Source organism: Epinephelus lanceolatus, chromosome 3, assembly GCF_041903045.1.
Source record: "Epinephelus lanceolatus isolate andai-2023 chromosome 3, ASM4190304v1, whole genome shotgun sequence".
Classification (NCBI taxonomy): domain Eukaryota; kingdom Metazoa; phylum Chordata; class Actinopteri; order Perciformes; family Serranidae; genus Epinephelus; species Epinephelus lanceolatus.
Genome location: NC_135736.1, coordinates 39,412,044 through 39,438,123, shown reverse-complemented (window position 1 = coordinate 39,438,123; position 26,080 = coordinate 39,412,044). Strand labels below are relative to the sequence as shown.

The 26,080-nt window shown below is 41.0% G+C and overlaps 2 protein-coding genes across 5 annotated transcripts in view; one reads left to right on the top strand and one right to left on the bottom strand.

The window, feature by feature from the left end:
- dok7b (docking protein 7b) overlaps positions 1-14,703 on the top strand; it is a 35,452-nt gene extending 20,749 nt beyond the window's left edge. Inside the window, exons 8-13 of one of the 3 annotated variants that reach the window (XM_078166342.1) lie at positions 257-1,155; positions 7,351-7,422; positions 9,507-9,552; positions 10,045-10,197; positions 10,363-10,581; positions 12,724-14,703. In XM_078166342.1, the coding sequence (XP_078022468.1) occupies positions 257-1,155; positions 7,351-7,422; positions 9,507-9,552; positions 10,045-10,197; positions 10,363-10,581; positions 12,724-12,860 (1,526 nt within the window). In that variant the 3' untranslated portion in view covers positions 12,861-14,703. Of the gene's footprint in view, positions 1-256; positions 1,156-7,350; positions 7,423-9,506; positions 9,553-10,044; positions 10,198-10,362; positions 10,676-12,723 lie in introns of those variants that run through there. The other 2 variants (XM_033623976.2, XM_033623977.2) reach the window with 2 other exon arrangements.
- Positions 11,511-26,080, bottom strand: part of lrpap1 (low density lipoprotein receptor-related protein associated protein 1) — a 108,674-nt gene continuing 94,104 nt past the window's right edge. For both annotated transcript variants that reach the window (XM_078166344.1, XM_033623978.2), the window contains exons 3-8: positions 25,592-25,722; positions 23,133-23,253; positions 21,662-21,817; positions 19,672-19,754; positions 18,944-19,120; positions 11,511-15,464 (exon numbers count right to left, since the gene is read on the bottom strand). In XM_078166344.1, coding sequence (XP_078022470.1) covers positions 15,396-15,464; positions 18,944-19,120; positions 19,672-19,754; positions 21,662-21,817; positions 23,133-23,253; positions 25,592-25,722 — 737 coding nt within the window. In that variant the 3' untranslated portion in view covers positions 11,511-15,395. The remainder of the gene's footprint in view (positions 15,465-18,943; positions 19,121-19,671; positions 19,755-21,661; positions 21,818-23,132; positions 23,254-25,591; positions 25,723-26,080) is intronic.

Sequence of the window (26,080 nt, the reverse complement as noted above, 5' to 3'; positions counted from 1 at the left end):
GAAAAAAGAAACCCTTCATGTTTTCTGCCTTCACTGCATAGAAAGGCCGGCAAAAGACTTGAACCGTGGCAAGTGAGGACAGCTAATTGAAAACTGATTTCACAGCGTCATGGGATTTTGTACCCAGAGCTTGAGTAAAGACACAATTTATATTTTAATTATTAAATGTTCTGTGTATAGGCATTAAACTTTGTGGTTTGTGTGCAGGCTAATACATTACTTCATCAGGATCTAATAACTTTATCGCCCTCTTTAGCTTCCACTTATAGCTGCAGCACATCTGTTGCCGGGGACGACCAGAGCAGCATCTCCAGCTCCTCCTCCAGCCAGTCAGATGCAAGCTACGGAAGCAGACTTCCATTTTGGGTGGAGCCATTAGGTAGACCTCACCTGTCCAACGAGACGGCGTCAAGCTCGTCCACGCTGAAGGTTTTGACCAGCTCAGATGACAGGCTTTATGCTGCTGTGATGGGAAGCTCTGGGACTCGGCCATCCTCCGACCAGCTCCATTCTCGTGGTCTCCATGACAGCGGGCGACAAAGCTCATTAGACAGTGGGATCGGAATAGCTACAGGCAGTCAGTCATCTTACTCAGGGAGCTGCTCCTCGTATACGGGGAGTCTGGACATGGCCAGCCAGGGAGGGGAGGGGGAGTTTGGCTCTGTGGCCAGCCTACCTGCTCCACCCCCTCCTCCTTCTTCACCTCCTGCTCTTCCTCCCCCAACTTCTCCTCCACCTCCTCCTACTTTTCAGTCTACACCTGTCCCAGACCACAGTTGTGCTACCTCTTCCTCCTGCTCTTGTTCCTCCAGATCCAGCTCTCGTGCGTTCCGGAGGCACAGTGACGAGTATCAAATCCCCAACCTGCTCAGACCGCGGTATGACACCCCCAGGAGTCTGCTCCAGACCCTGTCCCTGAGGGTACAGGAAGGCCCACCAGAGCTGGACAGGGACAGCAGGGGCAGTGGGGATGCAGGGGGCAGTCAGGGACAAAGGTTGAGCAACATCCCCACAGAAGCCAAGGCTCAGCATCATGCTGGGATGCAGCGCTCACAATCCTGGGGCAGTGAGAGGGCGCCCTCTGTAGACAGTGAGGGGAGGTCCACACCTAGAACCCTGCTGGTGCCTGGAGGTCCAGTTTGTGCAGAAACACAGGTACTAACAGTCTCACGCTCAAAACTTTAATAAACCAGTCAACACTCAACCAACTAAGCACACTAAATATCAGAGAGTATCTTAAGATAATGTATGTTGAAATTAAAACTCCTCTTCATATATTGGATCAAAGCGATAAAAGATATTTTACACAGGCTCTATCAGTGGGACCAGAGAAAATATGCCTTTTAAAATATTTCCATAACCCAAGAGTCTAACACTGAGGAGATTTGGTTAATCGCATTATAATATAGTACAACCTAAGAAAACAGATTGCCATCATCTCTGCAGTGCTCAGCACTATATTCTGAGAAATTCTCAGACTTTATGTTCTCTTTGGGAGTTTTGTTTCTGTGCTAACATTTGCATTAAGTGAAATCTTAATGAAATGAAACAAAATGTTTCATGCTAATCACTTACTCCAGGGTTTACTCCCACAGATTGTAATGTCTCCTTAATGTTTCTGTGTGCATTTATTAAGCCCATACTGGTATTTCTTTTATTCTTGTATTAATGGTAAGTGGGGTCTTATGCAACTATCCCTTGTGATAATAAGACAGGATAAGCACCTCAGTGGAAATGGGGTTTGGCTGTAGAAGAAAGAGGCAGCTTGAGTGCAAGTGATATCGCTAAGGTTACCAGTTCAGCACCTGCTGTCACAGATGTGTAGCTGTATTGTAGTTGAAGCACTTCAGTGAAACACTGCTGTTGATTCAAGTATCTGGGAGGAAGTGTCTGTTTATGTTTTTGCAAGGTTCAAGACCCGGCTCATATATTTCTACAGTAATTTGGGGAGTACTCTTAACTCCTGGGAACCTGTGGTACTCTGTCGTCCTAGTATGCTACATCTGTTTGGTCCTGGGTATAATTTTACGTTTAACATATAGACAAAAAAAAAAACACATTTAAATCCAGTCTCAGTATTCAACAGTACAGTGAGGCTGTAGATCTTTAGATCTGGACCATGACCATATTCAATAGGATTCATTCTTCAGTAAACCAATCAAATCTGCACCAAATCTCATGGTGATGAGAGATGTTGAGACAGGCCTAATTCAGTCCAGACCAGGGGTAGGCAACCACATGTGGCTCCTTATCTACTCTACAGTGGGTTTGTCAAAAACAGGATATTTTTTAATTTTTTTTTTTTTTTTTTTTCACATACATCATTGCTCTAGGCCTAAAGTGATTTTACATTCGCCACTTGCAAAAATGTGTAGCCTGTACACTGATTAACAAGGTTTTAACATTTCTTCAACTAAAATGTTAATAGTATGCGGACAGATGTGTTTGCTTCACAGCCAACGCTGCAAAACTGAAGTAGCAAATAATCATGACGCCTAATGCAGAGGAGCCACCTTGTGGTAAAAGATATTAATGAATGCTCGTTTGGAGCCATCAGTAATGTTGATAGGCTAATTTAGATACCTTCTTTAAAGGCTCAAATATGCCTGGTCCCTCCATGCATCCTTTTTTCCTTTTAATAGTAAAGGTTGCCAACCCCTGGTCTAGATCAAAGTGGTGGACAGGTCAACCAGCAGACAAAAACTGACATCCACATAGCTATGCTCCCAGCATGGTTAAAAACTAGAGAACTAATACAGAAAACAAGCTGGAGTTCTTTCAGATTACCTATTAGAAGTAATTAAAGGAAATGAAACACCAGGGATTAAGTGCTGGACACAGTGCTACAACCTTTAAACACATCAGTTAACTCCATCTACAGCACAATGGTCATATCAAAGCTTACATTTAGACTTACAATACTATATCCACACAGTGGTACATGAGACTGTGACTAAATTATGCGTGAAAACATCATGTTCCTCCACCACCTCTGCTTCTAAAGGCACCGTGGCTGATTGAAAACAACCAGTCAGAGCCGAGGAGTCTCTCGTGCAGCTGTCACTTATTTTCATTAGGGCTGTGCGTTCAAATGTTCTAGATATGTGATGGCGATAAAATTTATGTTGATAACGATAAGCTTTGGACTTTTTCTTTTTTTGGACATTCTTGATATGAATAGATCTGACAGCCTATCACACATCGGAAATGAACACAATAGCCAGTCAGTCTGCTGCGTCTCCTCTCTCTGCTCTGTGTTGCTGCCAGTTTGTATCAGCTCCTCACAGACACAGTGACAGCAGCGTCAGTTCAGAGCAGAGCCTAAGCGGAGGCAATGAAACAGACTTCAGGATAGATTTGATTGGAGTCACCGACAGCAATGCTCATTATCCAGAAGTACAACAAAAAGGAGACTGTATGATCAGTTTATCAAACACCTGTTGTCATGTGGCGTCTTCAGGTCATTCTGCCTGCAGTAACTCACTGTCTTCTCTTAATCCATATCCAGTTTGTTCTACACAGCCACGGAGCTCATAATGTTAAAGAGCTGAAAGTAACCTGACGTTATCCTCCACAGCTGAGAAAGTATTGACAAAAAAAGCTGACACCACTTCAGTTATATGCAAGTGATTTGGATATCTTAAAAGCAATGAGTTGCAGATAGAGACGGAAAACAAATCAAGAGTTATGTCATTCAACATATTCTTTTATCATAAAATATATTTTAAACCAAGCCATGTTTGCATGGTCAAATGTTATTTTGTTTTAATAAACTATTGTAAAGTTTAACACATGAACCCTGTGGTTGTTTAGGCCTCAGTCATGAGTATCAAATTATATATCGTGCTAAATATGAATATTGATCAATATGGGAAAAAATTATCATGATAATGTTTTTTGCAATATCATCCAGCACTAATGTCAGTTACTGTTCATCAACAGGCAACCACTAGGCAGCACTGATCAACAGAATTCTGTTACTGCATTGCATATTTCTCACCTCAAATGTTTTCAGAAACATATTTTAGTGTACTGTTTAGTTGTAAAATGAGAAAGTTTGGCTTGACTGTTTTTAATATTGTGGCCAGGCTATAAACGTTTTCATTTTACAGCTAAAGACTACTGTAAAATCTGTCTGAAATCAACTGAGGCAAGAATTGTTTACAAACTTGTCATATAAGTTTCAGCAAATATAACAAAGTTATTTTTTATAAAAGTTACCAACTGCGGTTTGAACCTAACAGAGCCATACGGGTAGTCAGTAAAGTTCTTGGCAATATATAACCTTTAATTTGTTTTTTAGTACTTGTAAGGTTAAGTTGATTTGTTGAGGGTTGCAATGTTCGTTTCCTGGTTCAGACTGAATGAAATGTTGATTCAACCAGATGGTAATCCTTGAGGCGTTAGTTTGGAGAGTTGTTCAGCAAATTGCCCATCAAGCTTCTTTAGTCGGTCAAGTTGAGGGTCTCTCTTTTCTAATGGAGTTTTTCTCTGTTTGGCCTTTTGTAATATTAACTTTTGCCCTTGCCGTGTTACTGAATTTTGCAGTGTTTGTGACTGATGCACCTGCAGTTCAAGCAGCAATTATCTGGCCTCTTCACATATACACACAGCTACTTCCAGTTCAACCTAATGACTCACTTGGGTGGCTGCCTTTGTAATTGCGATTTATAGTCAACGCTTCAAAGGCTCGTGGGGAAGTTGAGAACACTGCAGTGCCTGCCACATGAGCAGAAAAGCAAAAACAATATGTGGGTATGTTTTCTTTATAGAGTCTACTTACTATTCTGTGATTTAGACTGGGGATCAGTAGCATCATAATCCGTTCCCACCACACAAAAACCTTTCTTAACTGTCTAAGTGCTGCATAAAAGAAGTGGACATAGTTTCCGGGTCTGAAAAGTGAAGCCAATGCAGAAGTTCCTTAAACCTACATTCTTTCTAATGGCCAGCAGGGGGTGACTCCACTGGTTGCCAAAAGGGGTTTGATTGTCTAGATGTCTATGAGAAAATGACCCTACTTCTCACTTGAATTACTAACTCGGTAAACATTCTCCTAACTGGTTTTTGGTCTTAATCACTAGTTTCAAGTCTTCTTCAACGCAGCATGAGGTTCATTTTGTAATTTATGATCCTATTAGAGTAAAAATTAGATGCTAAAGCAGGGTATGCTTCAGGGTGTGGCTATTTTGTGATGAACAAGTCACGGTGACCTGCCAATCAGGACAAAGGTGTAGCAATGTGTATCCTCCTCAGCTCCACCCTCTCATCCACATATGGTCACTTCCTTAGACTGTATAAAATAATGGATGTAGCCACCATGATGTCACCCTCTGGCTTGTGGACTCCTGTTTTGAACTCCTTGAGTTTTAAGGCTTTAAATTTGGCTGCCGCCTTGGATTTTTAGAGCCAGAAGGGACAATATTTGTAGAAGAGGGTGACTCTAAACCTAAGGCTAGCTGCTAGCTTGGTCAGCACGGTGCATTTATAGCTATGATTAACTGTGATAATGCTAATGGTGATTTTCGCTAGAAGAACAGGCTCAAAACCATTCAAAAAACATCTGAAACATCCGACTCATGGGAGGGTATTTTAGTCCAACCAAATGCTGAGCAAGACTTGTATAGATGATGTTACATCTAACTTTCATGAGCTGAAAACACACTGAAATAGCAACAGCTATGGCTATGCCTGTACTCTGTGGATCTAGGGCTAAGCAATGGTAACATTACCTAACCAACATTGTTGTCATGGTAGTGACTTGTTAATGAGTGGCACCTGCCTGTCAGTCAAAGCAGCCTTGCCCTTAATTATGCATATCTTTAAGCCCTAATAAAAGGGGAACAGGTGAGTCATATAAAAATTCACCCCTGTACAGCTGTCATGAATGTTGACATTAGCGACAGAGACCAAAACAGTTTTTGTTACAGGCTGTAAACCTGTTTATTTTTGTTTTAAAGATAGACATTTTAGCATGGGTGTCGATATAGATTCACTCGCTTCTGGAGCTTGCCTTAAGTGGGCATGGAGGAACTGCACTTCATTGTTGCCTTCGTTTTTCAGCCCTGATTGTTGCTGCTTGGTGGCAATATGCATCCTCCCCAGCTTCACCTTCTTGTATAAAAATGGTCACTTCTGTCTCCAAAAAACCAAGACTGCCGAAACACCAAACTCGTGGGTGGCATTGTGGCGGCTACATTCACTTTTTTTATATACAGTCTATGCTGCTATTTTGCAATCACAGCATGCCCCCTCAGTTTATTCCATTACAGGCAGTTTAGCCTCTAGTCCAAGTGGCTTTGCATGTCTTTGCTCTCATCACCTCAGGGTGTGGAGACATGGTGTGAGGATTCAAACACCAAAAAGAAGTGACTGAATCAAAGCCAGGTCCTTCTCACTTGGAGATTACTGTGCCACCTGCTGAGCCACTGAACCGCCAAATTAGAAAAACAATAACTGCAAAGAAATTAGGTGGTAGTTTCTATCAAAAACCTGTCTAGAACTGGACTTATTTTCACTTTGATACTTATTGTCTGAAACCTCAAAAGCCCTCAAAAGAGACTTCTCCACATTATGTCTAATTAATTTTCTGATAGATTGTGAAAAGCACTTCCCCCATGTAGCGAGTAAATTATCAGAGCAGGAGAGGAAGCAGCCTGTCTTGTGATTTCTGACAGCTTGTGTAGGAGTGTGTGTGTGTGTGTGTGTGTTCATTATACATCATGTTTATACTGGAGAGAGAGAGCAAAAGGCGACGGAGAGAGTTAATGAGTAGTGATGAAACAGACAGAAACCCTCAGAGAGGAGAGTCCTGTTGTATGAAACAGAAATGAGTTTTCTTTATTCATCAGTCCTCGACTCTGAAGTGTCAGCGGTTCAATATGGCAAAAAGTACACATCCGTCATGTCGGTAATGAGACGATGCCTAAGTCCACAAGTTGTATCATGTGTTGAAACAAACCGTGTGACAGAACATATTCTTGAAGTGCGAGCCTGCTGTGTTATTAGCTGCTGTGGGCAGGAAGAAAACGATAAATTGGGATACGCTGTCAGAGAGTTCTCATGTCTGAGCCAGCCGCCCTTTTTGTTTCTTGTCTACCACCTCGAAAAATGTCAGCTCTGTCCTCTCGACTCTGTATCACACTTTCTTTTTACCACACATCCTCACACTTCCCTCTTTCTCCTGATCAAACTTTGCCTCTCAGTCTGCAGCTGCTTACAAAATCTCCTCTCTCCATACCTCATTTCTCTCCAGTCTGAACAGTTGCTGCTTCCTAGTAACAGTGTTGATTTGTCGCTGTGAAAAAACAATTAACCCTGTCTCAATGATAACCCCTCTTGTCTCTCCAGTGCAGTCATGGGTCAGACAACTACATTACACCGGAGCAGTGGCGGTCAGCGAGAAACAGATGCCTGACTCAGGTAGGATTTTATCTGCCTATTAGCTCCAGCCATAAAGAGATTTTGTATACTTAAGGCAATGTAGCTTTTGAAAGAAGAAACAACACACTCAACAACACACTTATATGAGAAGTTTAATTCATAAGCAAATAAAACACACCTTCGCATATTTCAATACAGTCAGAGGTTTTGCTGTTAGAGCCTTAAAGAAGACTCTACCCACAAAATGACCAACCTAGCATCACACAGTTTTTCTCACATGCCTCCATTGTGACCTGATCTTCATGAATTTAAGTAATCACGGTTTGCATTTTACAACAGCAAAACTATATAAAAACATCTTTTTACAAACTCTCACACAACTTGCACAGTGTAATCCAAGCCTCAATTATCCAGTTGTATGCTCAGTAGGCTATTTCCTAAACACGTGCCTTTTCGAGAAAACGTTACTGTATTAAACACTTTCCCAACAAGTAGCACGCCCAGAGCAAGCCTGGGTATGGGCATGCGTTCTGCTTGGGCTTTGCTTGAGCTGAGTTCAGTTGTGTGACCGGCATGCTACTCGTGCCGTCAGTTATTCGCCTGTGCTGTGTCAGTGTTGGAGTTTGACACACACACAACACAGATTTGTTTTTACACACATCTACACGGTGCTGCAGAACTAACCGTCTCAAGCACCCCTCTTTACCTTTCAGGACATCAGCTGACCCACTAAACTATCACTTGCCGCAGGTCTGCCGGTAGCTAGCATTGGGCGAAGCTGAGGGGTATAAGTTGCAACCATATTTATTAAAATAATAAAATAACACAGAGGCTGCTTAGTCTGAACCAAGGTGGCAAACTCCTTATTACTGTCAGCATCATCAACATCAGGGCATTACAACTTCATACCTACCATTGTTAAATTTCACAATAAAAGCCCTAGACATATTCACTGCTTACAAGAGGGAACTTAGTCACATAATGTTAAATATTTTTCATTCTCGGAACCCATCGGCTGTATTCGGCGTCTGACTTCCGGCAGACGGAAGTCTGCAAATATGCTGAACCATTGCGATGGATTCAGAGTTTGCAGTGACACCAATTATGTTCCGCCTCGTTAGTTCACTGCACGGACCGTTTAACCTGGCAACAAATGCAGCCGGCTCAAACGTGATTGGTCAATATCACGCGGACTACAAACAGCCTACAACCGGAAACCAGGGCTTTTCCGCTCTTCTTCCGGAGGCAAGATCTCCGGGGTTTGCCTACAGACTCTACATTCACTGAATGTAGAGTCTGTATATAGAGACTAAATATTTTTAAATATTTTAACTCTGACCTTTTTTTTTTAAGTTTGCATTCAACATAATACCTTAATATCTCAATGCATGTACATGTAGGCTAACACAAAAGGCAATTTATTATTTTGACCTATTAAAAAAAAAAAATGCTTGGCCGGTGAGTAAAAGTTACATTTGGACACTAGCTTTTGTAAAAATGCATGTGGTTGGGAAGTGCTGAGCATATAATGGGATAAATGAGACTGGATTAAAAAGCACGAGTTGTACAAGAGTTTGTTAAATGTTTTATAGTTCTGCTGTTTCACCCCGATTATTTTAATTCATGAAGAACTTGCACCTTTTTTGAATTCTGCATTTACTGGAGGCATGCGAGAAAAAACAAACTTTTCTTCATGAATTCAACGTAACATGGTGAATAATTGATATACAGTGGTCATTGTGTGGGGGAAGGATCCCTTTAACTAGTCTGGGATGATCAGTAGTAAATTGTGGCTGATGTTAAATGGTAGCTAGATGCTGTGTAACTGACATAAGTACATGACGTGCCAACTTTAAGACTCCTCTACCTGTGTTACCGACTATCTAACATGTCACAGATTAACATTAAGTGTCTTTGCTGAAGAGAATCTCTGGTAATGTAGCCAAATTCACTGTGCTGTTATCCTGTAATCACCACTTGTGGCTACACTATCAAATATGACAAAAGCATCAAACAAGCTCATTTCTTAAAACAAATACAATGGATATAAGCTGCAGAGCCTTTAGTCAATTCTAGAGTGCTTCAAAATAAAATCTGAAATGCTTTTGTGATTTATTTTCTAGGCTGCCAACTCACCATCAGGCCTGTCACCTTCTGCAGATACACAAGGTGTGTTTGAGTCTTGCTCAGCAACATTTACTCAGGTTCTGTACTAAAGTGCAGGTTTGAGGTACTTGTGATTTCCGTGAGTACTGAAGTTTTATGCCCCTTCACTTCTATTCCAACACATTTCAGAGGTAAATACTGAATTTATTTGACAGTTACTTTTACTTTGACAGTTAATTTTACATTTAGGTTTTAAATAGTTTATAAACTATGATGCATTGCATTGATTGAACTACCAAACAGCATATAAAGTTGTTAGAATGAGCTCCACCATGACAAGTTACGACACTGAAAATACTGCTTATATGTTTGTTCATTACATAAGATCATACATTATTACATAGCACTGACTGGGACCTTCCTGTTGAATGAGTACTCTTATTTTTGATACTTAATACTGTGATACTACTTATACTAATTCACACTTTAACAGAGTATTTTCACATTATTATATTATTTTTATTTGAGCGAATGATCTGAATACTTCGTTCACAGATCCTCCTCTCTGTGTGACAGAGGATCAGGATGAAGTTGGGGATGTTGCTGACAAGTTAGCAGGTCTGAAGTGGTCGTTGTCCTCTCTGCCAACCTCTGTCCCTCCACCTCCACCTGTAGCACTGAGCATGCATAGGCCAACATCAGCTTGTGGTAAGAAAGTCCCCATATCTCTAATAAGTGAACTATCATGTTTGATGTTTCCCAGATATATCTCATTTGTAGCTCACTGCTGATGTACTAACACTAAACCCTGCTGGTCAGGGGTAACCAATAAGCAACCAGTTTAACAGCTACACTTTTGGATTCTTCCTTCAGGTATTTTCCAGTCAGCCCACGCAGCTCCTTCATTCCTGGACACTGGGCTCCACAGTGGCAATGCTGCTAATTATGTTAATATCCCCATTAGCCCCCTGCCAGCTAGAACTAACAGAGAGCTCCTCTACACAGAGCTTGACCTGCAGGAGCCCGGCTCAGCTCCAGCCTCTGGTCCTTACAGTCCTCTCAGAGGTAAGACTTTGCAGCTCTGCAGACCCAGTAAGAATACACAGCCTTAAATTTAAATCTATTTTTCTACTGCTGCTTTCTTTTTTAACTGGCTTCTGAGAGGGTGGTTTTATGTCAGCTTTTGCATCATATGTCTTCAATATCCATAGACCTTATCTATCATTAGCATACACAATATTATAGTTTGACACGGTGTACATTGATAAAAGGTAAGAACAAAGGCAGGGGTAAGGACAACAGAACTGCAATATGTTTAATTTGGCTTAAATCGGTCTTACAAAACCTAAATGCACCACCAAAGAAAAAATTGCACTGATATAGAGTGCTGCAGGAATGAGTCCTAAAACCCCGAAATGAGTCGGTATTAACATTTCGGTTCCCTTGTCTCGAAGTCGGTGGGTTTTTTGGTCAGATGTCTGAAATAAGGTCTGTGCTTAATACAAGCTCAAGATTTTGTTCTACAATGTAACATACTGCACTTGTGAATTTGGAAGGTTTTATGTGTCATGAAAAAAGGCGTATAAGAAATGTCTGGCATTACCACGTGCATGCCAAACACGGCACTACAGCCTCACTGTGGCGGCGGCATAGAAGTCACGTGACCATAGCGTAGTTCGTTTAGGTTTAACTTCTTGCAGTTGCATTTACACTTTAAAAATTATAAAAGTGATGTTCATTTGTGATGTATATCTTGTTGAACAAGACGATTTTCTGCAGTCATCCACAACGGAAATGGAAAAATCCCCCCCTTTTTTTCAGGTAACAAGTGCAATGCTAACTTACAAATTGGCCTACCAAAAAAGTCATCCCTGCAGCACTCTATTATGACAGACTTAAAAAAAAACTGTTTGTGTGGTTGAGAGCCCTCTGCTATTGCTGTTTATTTTACTACTTGCCTCGTTGGGGAGGAAAGTTTACTTTGCAATTAGCATAAAGTATGGACAGATCAGTACACCGTATAAATAGGGAGAAACAATTTATTGTGCTGATTTTTGTGGTATAATCACACATTCATGGACTGAAGCAGTTAACAAAAGTGACCTAAAGCAATTTACAACACAGGTAATAATATAAACATCATTCTCAGCTTTTAATTGGCAAATTAAAGAGAACATCCAAAGTAATTTTATGCATTCTTACAACTAGATTAAATTAATGGGTTACAAGAAGACTTCTCCCACATGACAATTTATGGTAACACTTTCATGGACTTGTCAAACATTATGTACATGTCATAAACGTTTGACTGCTGTCATTAAGTGTCTTTCACTTTTTGTAATGACAAGTTGACATTGTTTGGGTTGTCTTGATTATGACAACTTGGCATTAATTAAAGTGACATTAACATAAAGAAATCTTCTGGTAGTGTCATCCTGGTAAATGTCAAGTTGTCATTGTAAGGACATCCCAAACAAATTTAATGTCAAATTGACATGACAAAAACCGAATGACACTTCATGACAGCAGTCAAACGTTTGACATGTACATAATGTTCATGACCATGTTATGTCACTCTTATGTAGATACCTTCAAGTAAAGTGTTACCCAATTTGCAATCACTGCGTGTTACCTTGAATTCTTGAAGTAAATGGCGTCTGCATTTAACAGCATTTACAAACTTTTACACTACTCCTGGAATATAGCCCAAGTCTCATTTATCCAGTCGTATGCTCAGTACTTCCCAAACACATTTTTGCTAAAACATTACAATGTAAAACGCTCCCGCCTACAAGTAGTGCACCCTGAACTCCACTTGATCAGAGTTCAAATGTGTGCACATGCCCAGGCACATCACTCGAATATTATGTTTGAAATCAATAACATTTTAGTGAAAATGCGTGTTTGGCAAGTACTGAGCATATGACTGGATAAAAGAGACTTGGATTGTACTGTATGAGTTGTGTGAGAGTTTGTAAACAGATATTTTGGTATAGCTTTGCTGTTGTTAACATGGTCCCCATAAGTTTTCTTCAATAATTCAAGGTAACATCCTGTAAGTATGATACAAAGTCATTTTTGTATCCCAACAGTACCAAACAAGAAAAGGTCATAGTGTATGCTTCAGTTAATATGTGGTGAAAGTAACTGAACATCTCAAGGACGGACAGGTTGCTGCTTGTTTTTCCTGCATGTGACAAAGTAGAAACAAATGTTTTCTCCTTCTCCGATCAGAGGAAGGTTCCATCAGGTATGCCCATCTTGACATCGCTGCCATGGAAACAGCTCAGAGAGTGGGGGCGGAGCATGTTCAGGGCAGGGAGGACAGACTGACTCAGCTGGAGAGCAGGTGGCGAGGGCCACTGAACTGACTCTGCAACTCGGTGACACTTTAAAATACTTTTCATTGCTGATTCTCTCAAAATAAGCTGAAGTGCTTAACTGTAGTTGATCATTGTTGTACTTAACACACCCACAGTTGTGCCAGTGTACAGAAATTCCCACAAACAATCCATTCCACTAAGAATAAGAAGAAAATAGGAAATGTCTGGGTAATCTCTTATGCAGCTGCCATCTTGGATGCGTTTTGTGTTAAGTTCTCATATTCTTGTACTTAAGTTAGCGCTTTCCTGCATTTCTAGAAGACTTTTTATCCCAGAAATGCTCCTTTTTTTACTGTCTTTTGGGCTGCATGGCACTTATATCTGCCTCTTTTAAGATTCTCTCAGGTGACTGTTAAGCATGGATTACAATAGCCTTAATTATGATGGATTAGGAGGCGAAGTCCCTCCCCTTCCGGTGGACCACAATGGGACCTTATTTTGCAAAAAATGTGTAGGGTAGTTAATCTTGAGACAAATAATTATTTGATCCCATTTAAATTGTGCCACGAATTACACACAGAATGTTTAAAGGGTAATTTTGCAAGTCAAAAAAGTTGCAGTTTGTTGTAAAACTGTTGAACTATAAAACTACAAAAATATGCAAGTAATGTCATAACTACTATTTAAAAAGCAACACTGATGCTTCAACTAAGGCATGAGAGGAATGCTGGCAGAAAACTACTAATTGTGTGAATTTTTAAAGCGTATTCATTTCACACTGTTTCTTACAACATATTCCCTCTGCTGACTGTAGCTACTCAAAGGAGCTGTCAAGGTTGCTTTTTTTTAGCCGGTTTTAAGATGAAACTCGGCACATAAATTAAAAATAACATGAGTAGAACATAGCTACGTTACCAGGCTACTTAGCTTGCTGGTCTTGGTGACATAGCTATGTTGAGCGAGACGAGAGCTGTATTTCGCTGTGGTACTTTCTTGAATTGCAAATTCATCTTTTAAACTGACAAATGTGTAATTCATGGCACAATTCAAACAAGTTAAATTACTTTGTCATACAGAAATAAGGTCCCTTGTGGGACACTGGAAGGGGAGGGACTTCACTTCTCTATGGCACCAAACACTAATGTTTACCACTGATATCATAGCTAGGAGACAAAGAGACAGCTGCTGTGCTTGGCAAATTGTAATTTGTTAATCTGGAGTTTCTTTTAAATTCCAGCTAGATTTACTTTAAGACTGTCTTGGCATGGCACTATTTGTTGTTACACCTCCTATTAAAAGGTGAGAGATCGAGCCCGCCTCATCGCACTGATGCCTCACAATCGACTGTTAGAGTCCCAGCTTGCTTGGCTATCATTCCACATCAGAGCTCAAAAGCATTCGATTGAAATAAGCGTCTTAGAGTTATATCTCAGATGCAAATTAGATTAATCCAGGCCCATGTGGCCCAAGAAGGAGATGACTGAGTAATCAGCCAGCCAGGGACATTATTCATCACAGTAATCAATGTCTCTGCTTCAGGTCAGAATTGATGAATGGGAAAGCACAGTGTGTGTTCCAATTTCTCACCTCCCTCTTGATATCATCAGGACAAATTGTCCAACATTTGGCACTAATTTATTTTTATGGCCGCGGTTCCCTACCGGCATATCTCAGGAGGCGAAACAACATGAGGGCGAGTTATAAAAACTTTCCCAAAAATAGCCTGTTAATGTCACAACAGGGACTGCTTTCCTCTACAGGATTTGTAAATAATAACTGCTTTTATTTATGCCAAGACACTAAGAATGATATTAAACTATATTTTTAAAATATTACTGTTTGTATGTTGTTGGCACCTGTATCTTTTTGATTAAAGACTGCTGTTACATTTTGACGTTTCCGGGTTTCAGTGCTTCTAACCTGAATCTGCAAAGCATGCTTCACATTGATTAGACAGTAACAGTGGCATCACAATATTTCAGCCGACTAATGTCTGAGTTACTACCGTACCAACAGCCACTCTGATGTAGCATTAATTACTTGCACAACTACTGACAGATGGGTGTGGACAAACTGTCTGGCCAGCAATGTGCCGATATTCCTGCAAGATGAAGTACTCATGCAGTCAGTTGGCTGTTCCCCAGGACCTGAACCATCCCTTAAACTACATCAGCTGGTTAAGAGTGACTCAACTGCTGCTGTCTATCCCTCACCAACCACCCCCACAAAAGTTGCAGGCCTGAGGTACTGCAACATTTACAGCCAGACATTTTTTCTACACCTGCCTGCCAACCGTACAAATAAATGCAAAGTACCAGACTTAACATGTAAACTATTCCTTCTTTGTTTTATCTGTGACCTAATAAGTTCAGCTGATTTTTATAAATCTCTCATTATGTACAAATCATCCATTCAGCAACCTCGCATAAGAAATCAACAACTAATAACACTAGAAATGTAGAAAACACTGATTTTTTTTTCTTTACAGTAGTTGAGGTGGAATGGGGGAACATAGCGTACGCTGTGTGTGTGGTTGTAGAGGGAATTATTTCAGTTCGTCCAACCTTCATGATCCCGTGCCTCTCAGAGCTCGTTGTGCTCGAGTCCCTCACCAGAGATCTTGTTGGACAAGTCCTGCATATGTTTCTTCATCTGGATCGAACAGTGAAAGACATGCATGTTAACATTTCACTGCAAGACGAATATCTGTAGATCTATAATTCAGTTTGTGTGGTGGCTGAGTCTCAGTCTTTTGCAATGTTCATGTTTTATAAAGGGAATCTGTAACCTCTCTTAGTTTGATTAGTAATGTTTTTAAACTTTTACGGCATTAAGATAATTTTGGATGCTATACTTTAAGGGAAATTTCGGTTTATTTCAACCTGTCTCCTACAAATTTAGGACGATAGGAAGATGAAAAGTTCATTCATTTATTTTATGAAAGATTTATAGAATGGCTGACTTTTTGCCAGACTTCGACTTTGTGGAGGAGGAATTTGATTTTGCAGAGTTTGATGGCCGCCCTTATTTATTTGAGCCAGAATGCACTGACGAAGAGCTTCGTGAAATTGAAGAACGGAGGAGGAGAGAGAGAGAGAGAGGCGCAACAGGTAACGTTAGAGGACGAGAGAGGAGGAATGGCTGCTGCAAGGCTGCGTAGCTCTGGAGATTGGTGGTGTACCTGTGAATGCTGTGCCCCAGTGCCCACAGAAGAGGAATGCCTCTGTTGCAAAGAATGGGACCGGTTGCAGCCTTATTTTCAAGGTCTGGATGTGACGGAGGACGAGACACCTCCACCTGGAGTAGTATCCAGCTGGGCTTTATCTAGAGCTTGCGAGATATATTTTGGCCGCGCTTTGGAAAGCAGAGCTAAATGGCAAACAAACATGGCAGCACACCGGTAAGGTAAGACAACACATTTACATGACGTTTTCTATATGTTCTCTGACATTTATCCTAACGATATGAGGCGGTCTTTGTGGAAAAAAAAGCTTGTTTAGTGAACTAACTTTGCACTTGAAGGTTGCCCGTTCACTCACGTTTTAACAGGTCTGATGCTACTATGCGCCCCGGCTGTATCTAGGCTAACGGCTAACATGCTAACTATTATTTTTATGTCACTAGTCACTTGAAACAAATTTAGGACGATAGGAGACAGGTTGAAATAAACCGAAATTTCCCTTTAAACATATTCAGTCACATTCCCAAAGTTAATACAACTGTGGCACATTTATCTATCAGAATATACTTTGAAATAGTTGCTGGAATGCCAATGTGGAGCATGGTTGAAATTCAACCTTTGAAAACTAAAGGACTTGTCATTGGATACAACACAAATTATTGTTTTTTGAGAATTTATCTCTAATTAACATGCATACTTTATCCTAATAATCTTTAATACATTGGTTAAAGGCATTTTTCCCCCTGATGACTACAATGATATGTAGAAATATGAAGTCTCTTTTCTGTAACACTTTCTATGGAGACCACATCTATAATGCATTATGAGGGCAATCAGTGAATTATTATTAATGCTTTCTGATGCACTTTATCAACAGTCATAAAACATTATGCCTTATAATCCATCGTACATGTCACGTGTGTTATGGATGCTCATGATGAGGCTAATAATACATTATAACTACTAATGACTGACTTATGACATATTGCCTTTAGACATGAGAGTGTCAGACTTTAATCTTTCAAAAGTATTTAAGTCTTATCAAAGTATTCTATTGTGTGGCAGGCATTTCATAATAATCACTTATGATGCAGCATAGATGCATGATGTGCATTACAATTTACTTAACACCAACAATGACACATTATGATGAAGCAGATATTATTATTATAGCGGCACCAATGTGCTTCACTTTACATAGCGCATAATATGATACTGCATGGACTATTATACAGATGATTGCTGAGGTGTGTATAGGTAATTATGATGCATTATAAGCCATCAGTCAGCCTCTAGTTTATGGCTAGTCAAGAGCACCCATAAGACACTTGACACCTGTGTAATTCATTACAAGTCACATGTACAACGTTTTACGACTGTGGATATAGCGCAGTGTAGTCCAAGAATTATGATTCACTATGAATGCCCTCATAACACATTGTGGATGTGGTATTCATGGAAAATATTGCCGTTGTGGAACATTCGTCAGGCTTTTGTTTATGTCAGTTGTGTTGCAACTCTAGAGGTAAGAGACTCTGCTCCTCTACAACCAAACAGTACAAGGTGTTGTAAACCTTGGTCCTCTGTTTCTTTGTAACTACTTTTTCAACACTACAGCGATGTTTTATTCATTGCCCATTCTGCAACATTACTATTGTCTACAGCAGGTGAGCAGTCTGCTATTGGACAGTAGCTTTGCGGTCTTTGATGGCAGAATGTGGAGTCAAGGCACAGACACACCAAACTGGCATCAAAGAAATGGTGGGGATAAAGGCTGACTGTTGTGTCGTCTGTGTCTCGGCCAAAAAGTTGCACTTGAACACACTGCAAAGACTACAGCTAGCGGCCAACTAGTGTTTACATTCACCTGCAAATAACTGAAAAAAAAAGCAGCAGCAGGTGGCGGTAGTCTGTATGTGTCATTCAAAAAGGGAAACCGGAAGACCGACAGGATGGATTTAAAGCTCGTTAGCACATGAATAACACAACCAGATGTATAAAGAACAAAGAATATTTACCACGTGCTAGTGCTCAGTAACAAACAATTACAAATCGTTTCTGCTAAGAGCTCAATGGCTAAAAACATCTCACCAAATATAAGAGGTTTGTTTCTATCTCACGCCGTCCTGACTTTAGTCTTTTGTTTGCTTTGTTTACTTCTCTTCTCTCACTGGCAAGGGCTGACCAGGGCTGACCAGTGCCAACGGTGCGGGACACACTGCAAAAACTTGGGGCACAAACGCCCACCACCGGCCAACATTGACTGATGGCCTACATTAAGCTGACAGTCGGCCATTGGTCACTGTTGGGCCGTCAGTTAGTGTTTCTTGCCCAAGTTAGTGTGCTGTGTTCCCCATTGTTGCCCCTTGTCAACTTTCTTTTTGGCCAATTCAGCATGTTGAATCGGCGTCAGCAAATGCAAAGCCTGTCGTCGAATGAAATCACTCTTATCTGCAGCTCAGCCCAACACACGGGAGGAGAAACAGAAGTGAGAAAAGTAAACAAAATGCTAAAGTCAAGAGGGAGTGAGACTGAAACAAACTTGTTACATAAGTTAAGATTATTTTTCTTTAGCCATTGAGCTCTTCAGCAGCAATATTTCCTAATGGTTTGTTTAAATGTTTCCTGGTGCACGGTGTTCTTTCAACATTGGATTGTGTTGTTAATGTGCTAACTGGCTAACTAACCAGTGTCCCTTTTTGAATGATGATTACAGACAACCGCCATCTGCTGGTGTAGAGAATTATTTCTTCTCAAACAGGCGCATAATTTTGTGCTGGTTGGCTGTTGGCTGTGGTCTTTGTAGTGTGTGCATGTGCAACTTTCTGGCCGAGACACAGGTGGTGTCAGTCAACGCAGCAGGGGGCCTTCATCGCTGCTAGCTCTCTGAAGTTGATTTGGTGAGTCTGGGCCTCAAGAGCTAGCACACAAACTTTTTATCCCTCCTTACCTTGTAGCCCATCTCTCTGGTCTTCTCAGCTAGGGTGTTGTACTTTTCCTTGTTCCTCTTGATGTGCTCTTTGTCTCCCAAAGACTCCACGTGTAGCAACTTCTGGTGGGAAAGCTCCAGCTGCTCCTGGTAATGACTGTGCTTCTCTACCTTGGTCTCAAAGTGACGCAGCTCCTCCTAAGTGAACAAGAAAAGGAGGGCGGTGAGCACGGGGGGTGCAAGTTCAGTTCACCTTCAATTACATGCACAGCTGCACAAGGGAACTGATATGCATCTCAAGTAGTGACTCGAGAAGAAATGTCACAGAGAAAATTCTAGCTGAATGTTTCTCTGTGACACATTTTGATCTTGAAGCCAGATACATTTTAAAAGAATGGAAATTTAAATTGAGTTGTTCACTGTAATTCTCTTCTCATGGGACAAAGGGTGAAAGGAGCACAATGAGAGAAAGGAGAGTGGAATACTTGGGCATTTCAAATGTGTAATGCATAAATGTGATCAGAATAGTGTGCACTTAAGGTTTATGGCTTACCATACACAAGTACTACTTCGCTACCAAGTACACTACAAAAGTTAAAAAAGCTGTTACAAAAAGAGCACTTGACTAAAAAGTTTCCAAGAGGTTTTCTAAAAGTTAGACTGCAGCACTCTGCTACAACAAAAAGTTTTATCTCGAAACTAATCAGAGGAAGCGTCCAAAAGACTGTCACAAGCAATGTAAGAGCTACCTTGAGAGAGTCCAGCTCGTCTTTGCTCAGGTTGGCTCTCTTGGCAGCCTCCCACAGCTCAATCACACGGGGCTCCCGAAACTCTAAAGAGGAAAATGGACAGAGACAGATGAAGCGATAAACAGTCCAAGGAGACACCAATACTTGCCAACTCAAGAGGGAAGGAGCTTTGAAGAGGAGCAGTCACAGCAGATGTTTTAATCACAACAAGCCTAGATGCTCAGTAGTTTGGTATAAACACAGTAGGGTTGTGTAAATTGGAAAAAGTCAAATCTCACAATGTTTTTGACCAAAGACCTTGATATCAACATTGCAACAATTTTGGGTTGACCACAGGGTATTACCGAATTACCGCCATTTTTGGTTGTTTTTGCAAATAATTTCATTCATCCTGTTTTTAGTGCTTTGTAAATAAGCTTCATTGTTTGACTATCATCAGGTATATTGTCACTTTTTAAAAGACAAAGATGACGAATTTTTAATATAAATTGATATTAAACACAGAAGGACAATTATGTGCAATAAATGGCGCAGCGATTTTCAGATGAAACCTTTTGGTTTCCATGATACAGAACATCTGGACAAATAAACCTGTCAGCACAAGCCTGCTCTGGATGATGGGAAGGCTGAAGCACGTTGGGATTCAGTATTATTTTATCCTCCATTGCTGCTGTTGTTCAGCCTTGTGACAGTTAGGCTGTGTCTAAAATCACTCACTGCATAGTCCACTGTATGGTGAGTAGGGAGTAGTGATAAGTGAATGATTTTGGACACAGCCTTGGTCTCCACAGTATTTGTCCCGCCCCTCCTCCACTATGATTGAATGACTGGGTAAAAAGTGACGGTGATAAAGGGCTGCAGCGTTTTAATCAAAGTAAAACATTTTTCAATTCTTGCAACTGGAAAAAAAGAAGCAAACGCACAGCTTTCGACACAGATTAGACATTCAGCCCCTCCTCCTGCTGCTGGCCTTTGTAACAGAGAGTAAATATGCGGTGCTCCCATGGAAAAAGAAAAACCATGAACACAGAGACTGTAGCAGCTGCTTGCCATCCCGAAAGATTGGCTTGTCATTAGTGCAGTATTGCAGTTATAACGACAACCTTAGTTGACTGTTAGATGTTGTGCTTTCACAAAATATTTACACAGTGAGATTTTTCATGAATAATCATTAGTAATGTGGATATAATGACTACCTGAGTGCAGTCGGGTGAGTTCAGAACGTTACATAACTTTACTGTAATGCAGCCTCTAAAACCAGGAGAAGACAACATCTAGTCTCACATCACAATATTGATATAATATCAATATAATGCCCGGCCCTAATACACAATATGAAAGAGAAGAAAACTGCTGGCATTCACATCTCTGCAGTCACAGATTTCTCTTCCCTCCATAAGCACCAGAAGCTGCACGGATAACAGAACCAGACGGAGAAAACAGCAAGGAGGAGATTAAGACTGTTTTGTGCGAGAGGAGGCAGGAAGTGAAGGGTTGAGTGAGAAACAACCTGGAGGGGAATCAAAGGAGATGAAGTAAAAGGAGTCAGTATGAATCAGCAGGAGGTACATCAACTTCATATAAACTCTTCAACAGACTCCCACTGAAACCTGCACAACTGAGACTGCTCACAATGTCTGCACCACACTCCATCAAAGGCAGCAGACTATGAGAGATAAAAGACTGAACTATAAAAAAATTAAATCATGACAGAGTAATGAACGCTTTCTCCAAGTTAAATAGCACAAGGACAAGCTGGCTGATATCACTGGATGGATGCAGCCATGTGGGCTAAAAACTAAAAGCACAACACACTTAGGTTAAGTCGTTAGCAGAGCATGCTCGCCAACTGTGATACGGCAGAGTGTGTTATTATTATTACAAATCCCAGTGATTAAGCTGATGAGATAAACGCAGAGTGAAACTGCGATGCACAAAGAGACAAGCTGTGTGTGTGTGTTTGTGTGTGTATGTGTGTTTTCTCTCTTACCGCTGTCTTCAGTGAAGCCCTCATGGCTGAGCTTACGGAGGCGCTCAAAGCCCTGGTTGAGGTCTCTCATTTTCTGCTTCAGGTCTGTGTGCTTCTGATGCAGCACATGCTCTTTGGCGTCACCCTCCAGGGGGGAGATCACATTCTTGTGTATTTCTGTTTTGGCGAACAGGCGAAGGGAAAGACAAGGAGGAGAGGAGGTGATGGGGCAGGTTAGGAGTCGAGTTGGGTGGGTGGTTTAAATGAAAGAGAGGGGAGAGGAGTGGAAGAGGAAATGGAGGAGGTATGAAACAAGACACCACGAAGAATAATAATAGCACAGAGGGAAAAGGGGAAGGAGGAGGAAATTAAAACAATAAAAGAGACAAAGAAAAACAGCATTTAATAAGGAGAGTTTAGCAGTAGCTATAAAATAACCCGTAAAAATGTTACGTGTCGCAGGACTGGCTTTTTCTTCATATATCACATTTATTTTTCCATAGGAAACTTGAGAAACCTATGATCCTCATCCTGCCAGTAATACCACCATGTTTTTATTAAATACCTGCCTGTCTCAGCTGAGGAAAAGGTGAGGAATTAAAAAGTGGAGTGAGGCCAGCTGGACAACACTTGACATTTGGATAAAAAAACAAAACAAAACAAAAAAAAAAACGAAATGAAGACTGTGAGACGCAATAAAAGTGTGCATGGATGGAGGTGGGGGAGTTGTGGAGGTACATGGAGACTCCCCTCAAGGCAACATGTGATTGGCTCAATACTTAAACGCATCAGACAAGCAGAAAAACACCCCTGGCTGGTTCGCCAAAAACGTAACGCTGTGGAGTGCTAGCAGCAAAGTTCTGGCACGAAACAGCTGCAAAGTGTCAGTGGCGTCCGAACGAGACATGCCTGTCCTCCTTGTGTCTATCTCAAACACAGTGGGGCCTGTCAGCTCGGCTTAAAACTCACAGCTTGATGTGATGTGACAAGCACTGATAGAGCGCTGAGCGGTGGGTGGCAGCATGTGCAGTCTGATACCTTCCACCTACATACATGACCACAAGACTGAACAAACAGACAGAGAGTACTTCAGACTCAGGACTGGTTTTTGGATGACTGACCTGAACGGCAACAGAAGAACTGCTATCAGCCAAAAGAGGCTGTAAGAGGGCGAGAAGGTGTTTATTTTTGCATTTACTTTGGAAACAGTGTCGACAGCTAGAAAACATAAATCTGGCCTTATTTCTGAGCAAAATTCTCCAGGCTTTATTTAAACATGTAAACTTAGAAGTTATTCTGGTTTAGGAGCAAAGCTGGGATCAGAACCATATGTATGCTTGTATACAAACACAGATAGTGGTGAATAGTAAAGAGGAGGACAGGGCTTAAAGGCTCATAAACTTGGCCTCATAATATACTGATATAACTTAGCGGAGGTGGTATGACACCTCTGCTCAGCTGCAGAGCAAAGGGGGTGATTCACGCAGCTCACCCTCGGTCCTGCTGACAGTATCCATGAGGATGTTGTACTCGTGGATCTTATCCTTGTGATGCTGGAACTCCCTCTTCAGACTCGACAACTCCTCGCTGGAGAACTTCCCCGAGCTCTTGGCCTGGTGGGGGAACAGTCATCGAAGGCAGAAAGGAGTTAGTCTCAAAAGCAGCAGGAGAGGAACGGACATACTTTGATGGCACAAGAATGACAGATACTGGTGTGAAAAATAGGTACGGTACAATTTATTCACACAAGAAGGTTTAGGTGACATGAAATACATCAATGTCTATAATAGACGCATTTGAAAATCCATCAACTCAATGGACTGCCAGAACACAAGAGGGCCATTTTACAAAGAACATACTGAATATATTGCATATGGGAAATCTTCTTAAAATATGTATCATCAGAACTTTAAAGTGGAACAAGTTTCTACTTCAACTTATCATTATGAAGTGAATGTCACTTTCACAGTGTAATGGCTGTAAAATTATGACACCATCTGTGTTGAGATTGCCTCACTTTCACTCTGCAATTTTGTCTGCCACACGGTACAATCTCCCGTGAAATGAAAGATGGATTTATGGCACAAAGAAAGTGTGTCAACCAGTGCACAACCAAAACAGGAAGAGGATAGTATTTTTGTTTCCTTGGTAGCTAAGAGTATCAGAGTAAGTTCTTTGCAGTTACTGTCCTCAATAGCAGAAATGGCATAAAGTGGAACACCTGCAGTAGCTGTGGAAAACACAATGCAGTGTGTCCTGTGTTGTTGGTAGTTTCTTGGCTCTGAGGAAAATGGAAACTCCAGTTATCTTTGCGACAATAGCGGCAACTGTAATATACTATTCAGGACGAGTAGGAGGGCAAAAGTTGAAAAGTTATCTATTTCCACTTTTAAAATTGTACTGTTTGCAGCTGCAAAAAGTGCAGAGATTGAAGCTGAAACTTTTCCCATATGCTAAGCGTGAACTCCCAGTTAGGCAGCTAGCCCAGCGCCTTCTGTGTTTGCTCACCTTTTTTCTCTGACAACTTAAGATCCTGACGTTTAGGAGGTTTTTAACTCGAGCTGAATTATCCGCAAAGGTCTCCTCCTCTCCAAAGCAAATGGACCCGGTGATTTAAACCGGTGAAAACACTGAATAAAGCCGTTTCACCTTGGAAAAAAAAAACAACGTGTTTTTCCATTGCTGCTCGTCAGGAAGGGGCTAATAACTACAGTATCCTTATCTAAAGCCAGTGTTGGTCAGTTCTGGGCTACTGTAGAAACATGGCAGTGTAACAAGGCAATCTCTGTGGAAGAGGATCCACTCCCTATGTAGATATAAATGGCTCTTTCTAAGGTAATGAAAACACAGCGATTCTTATTTTCAGGTGATTATAGACTAAAGAAGACATACTTATTCTATTAAAAACAATTTCTGCCAGTGTATTGAACCAAAATCCTACACACTGGACCTTTAAGCAATTTCAGACTTTAATTGTGTAATTTAGGAAATTTTGATACAACTACAGTAAAACATATCATTATTTACTTTCCCTAACGAGCTGCACACTTCCTGTCACAAGTTGCCAAAGGACAAGCTTTTGAAAATAATGTATATGTGTGTGTGTGTTTTTTTTTAAGGCACAAGAGTGCAGTAATTGTGTCAAATGTGAAAGCTGCATTAAAAACACCACTGGTGCTGCTAAGTGAGAAGACCCTTGTAACCCTAGTCTCACCACCAGACAATCAGAGATCTCTGCCTTCTGATAGTCTGGGGACACTCCTTTCTAAAGTGTGTTTAACACACCGGAGAAAACGGCCGGCAACAAAGCAACGCCTCTTGCATTTTTGAGAAGGACACGCCCTCACAGAAATGTGCGCTCCCCCTTTCTCGTCCACGAGGAAACAAACACACAGAGAGCTTGAAAATGGATGCCGAGAGATTTAACTCCGTTTTATCAAACGTGTGCTCAGTCCACAAGATTGTGGAAATGAAGGACTTAAAGCGACTTTGTTTAAAACTTTTAATGCAGTCGGACTATGTTTATGAGCACAAGAGTTCAGCGAGCCACCGAAGGACCGCTCTGCAGATTTACTATTGGTTCTGCAACTTAGGGAGGTTTTTTTTTAAACTCCGAAATTGTATCTGCCCATCTAAACACAAAATCAGGGAGAAAGACATCAGTCTTTAGTTAAGCAAAGCGTCTAAAGACTGACTTGTGAGTCTATTGTAACCCTGTCACTCAGTTTCCCATTAAAAAGATCAGGAGCACCAGATGCTTTACAGTTCTCTTGTAACTGATTTGAGGGCCATGTGCCTATTCTATTGGTAGATTTCGATCCACCAGCAGAAGCAGGGAGCCATAAAGGTTGTACAATGCCACTACAAAAAACAGGGGGCATAAAATCGAGCCACCATATGCAAAACATATTTTGATATTTCTCTTTCCTTCTCCTTTGCACACATACACACCTTGTTCCATAGTTTGTCCAGCCTGGGATCATCAAACACGTCTTCCTCTTTGGTATCATGGTCCTTCAGGGAGTTGCTCTCCAGTGGTCGAGTGTCTCTTTTCCCATCCATTCCATACTTGGCTAGGATCACTACATAACACAACAGAGTTTTTACTAAAGAGCTAAAAACAGTTGTGATAACTGATCCTGACATGAGCCTGTAAGGAGTAACAACTGAGGCTGTCATGGGAGGAAACTGTTAGACACCCAAGAGAATATAATTTGAGACACTATTCATCATTTAAGAAAGACTAAAACATTTCACATCAAAAATTATCCACGGGCTCACAACCCTTGACAGCAACTCATTAATTCCTAAGTTACCACACAGTTTAAAAAGGAGAAGCATCTCTAATGATTCAGCTGCTGAAAATATGCTGAGCAGGCCAAGAAACAACGTTTTAAAGTCTGGGAAAGTAACGAGAGCTTATCAAAAGAAACTAGCTTC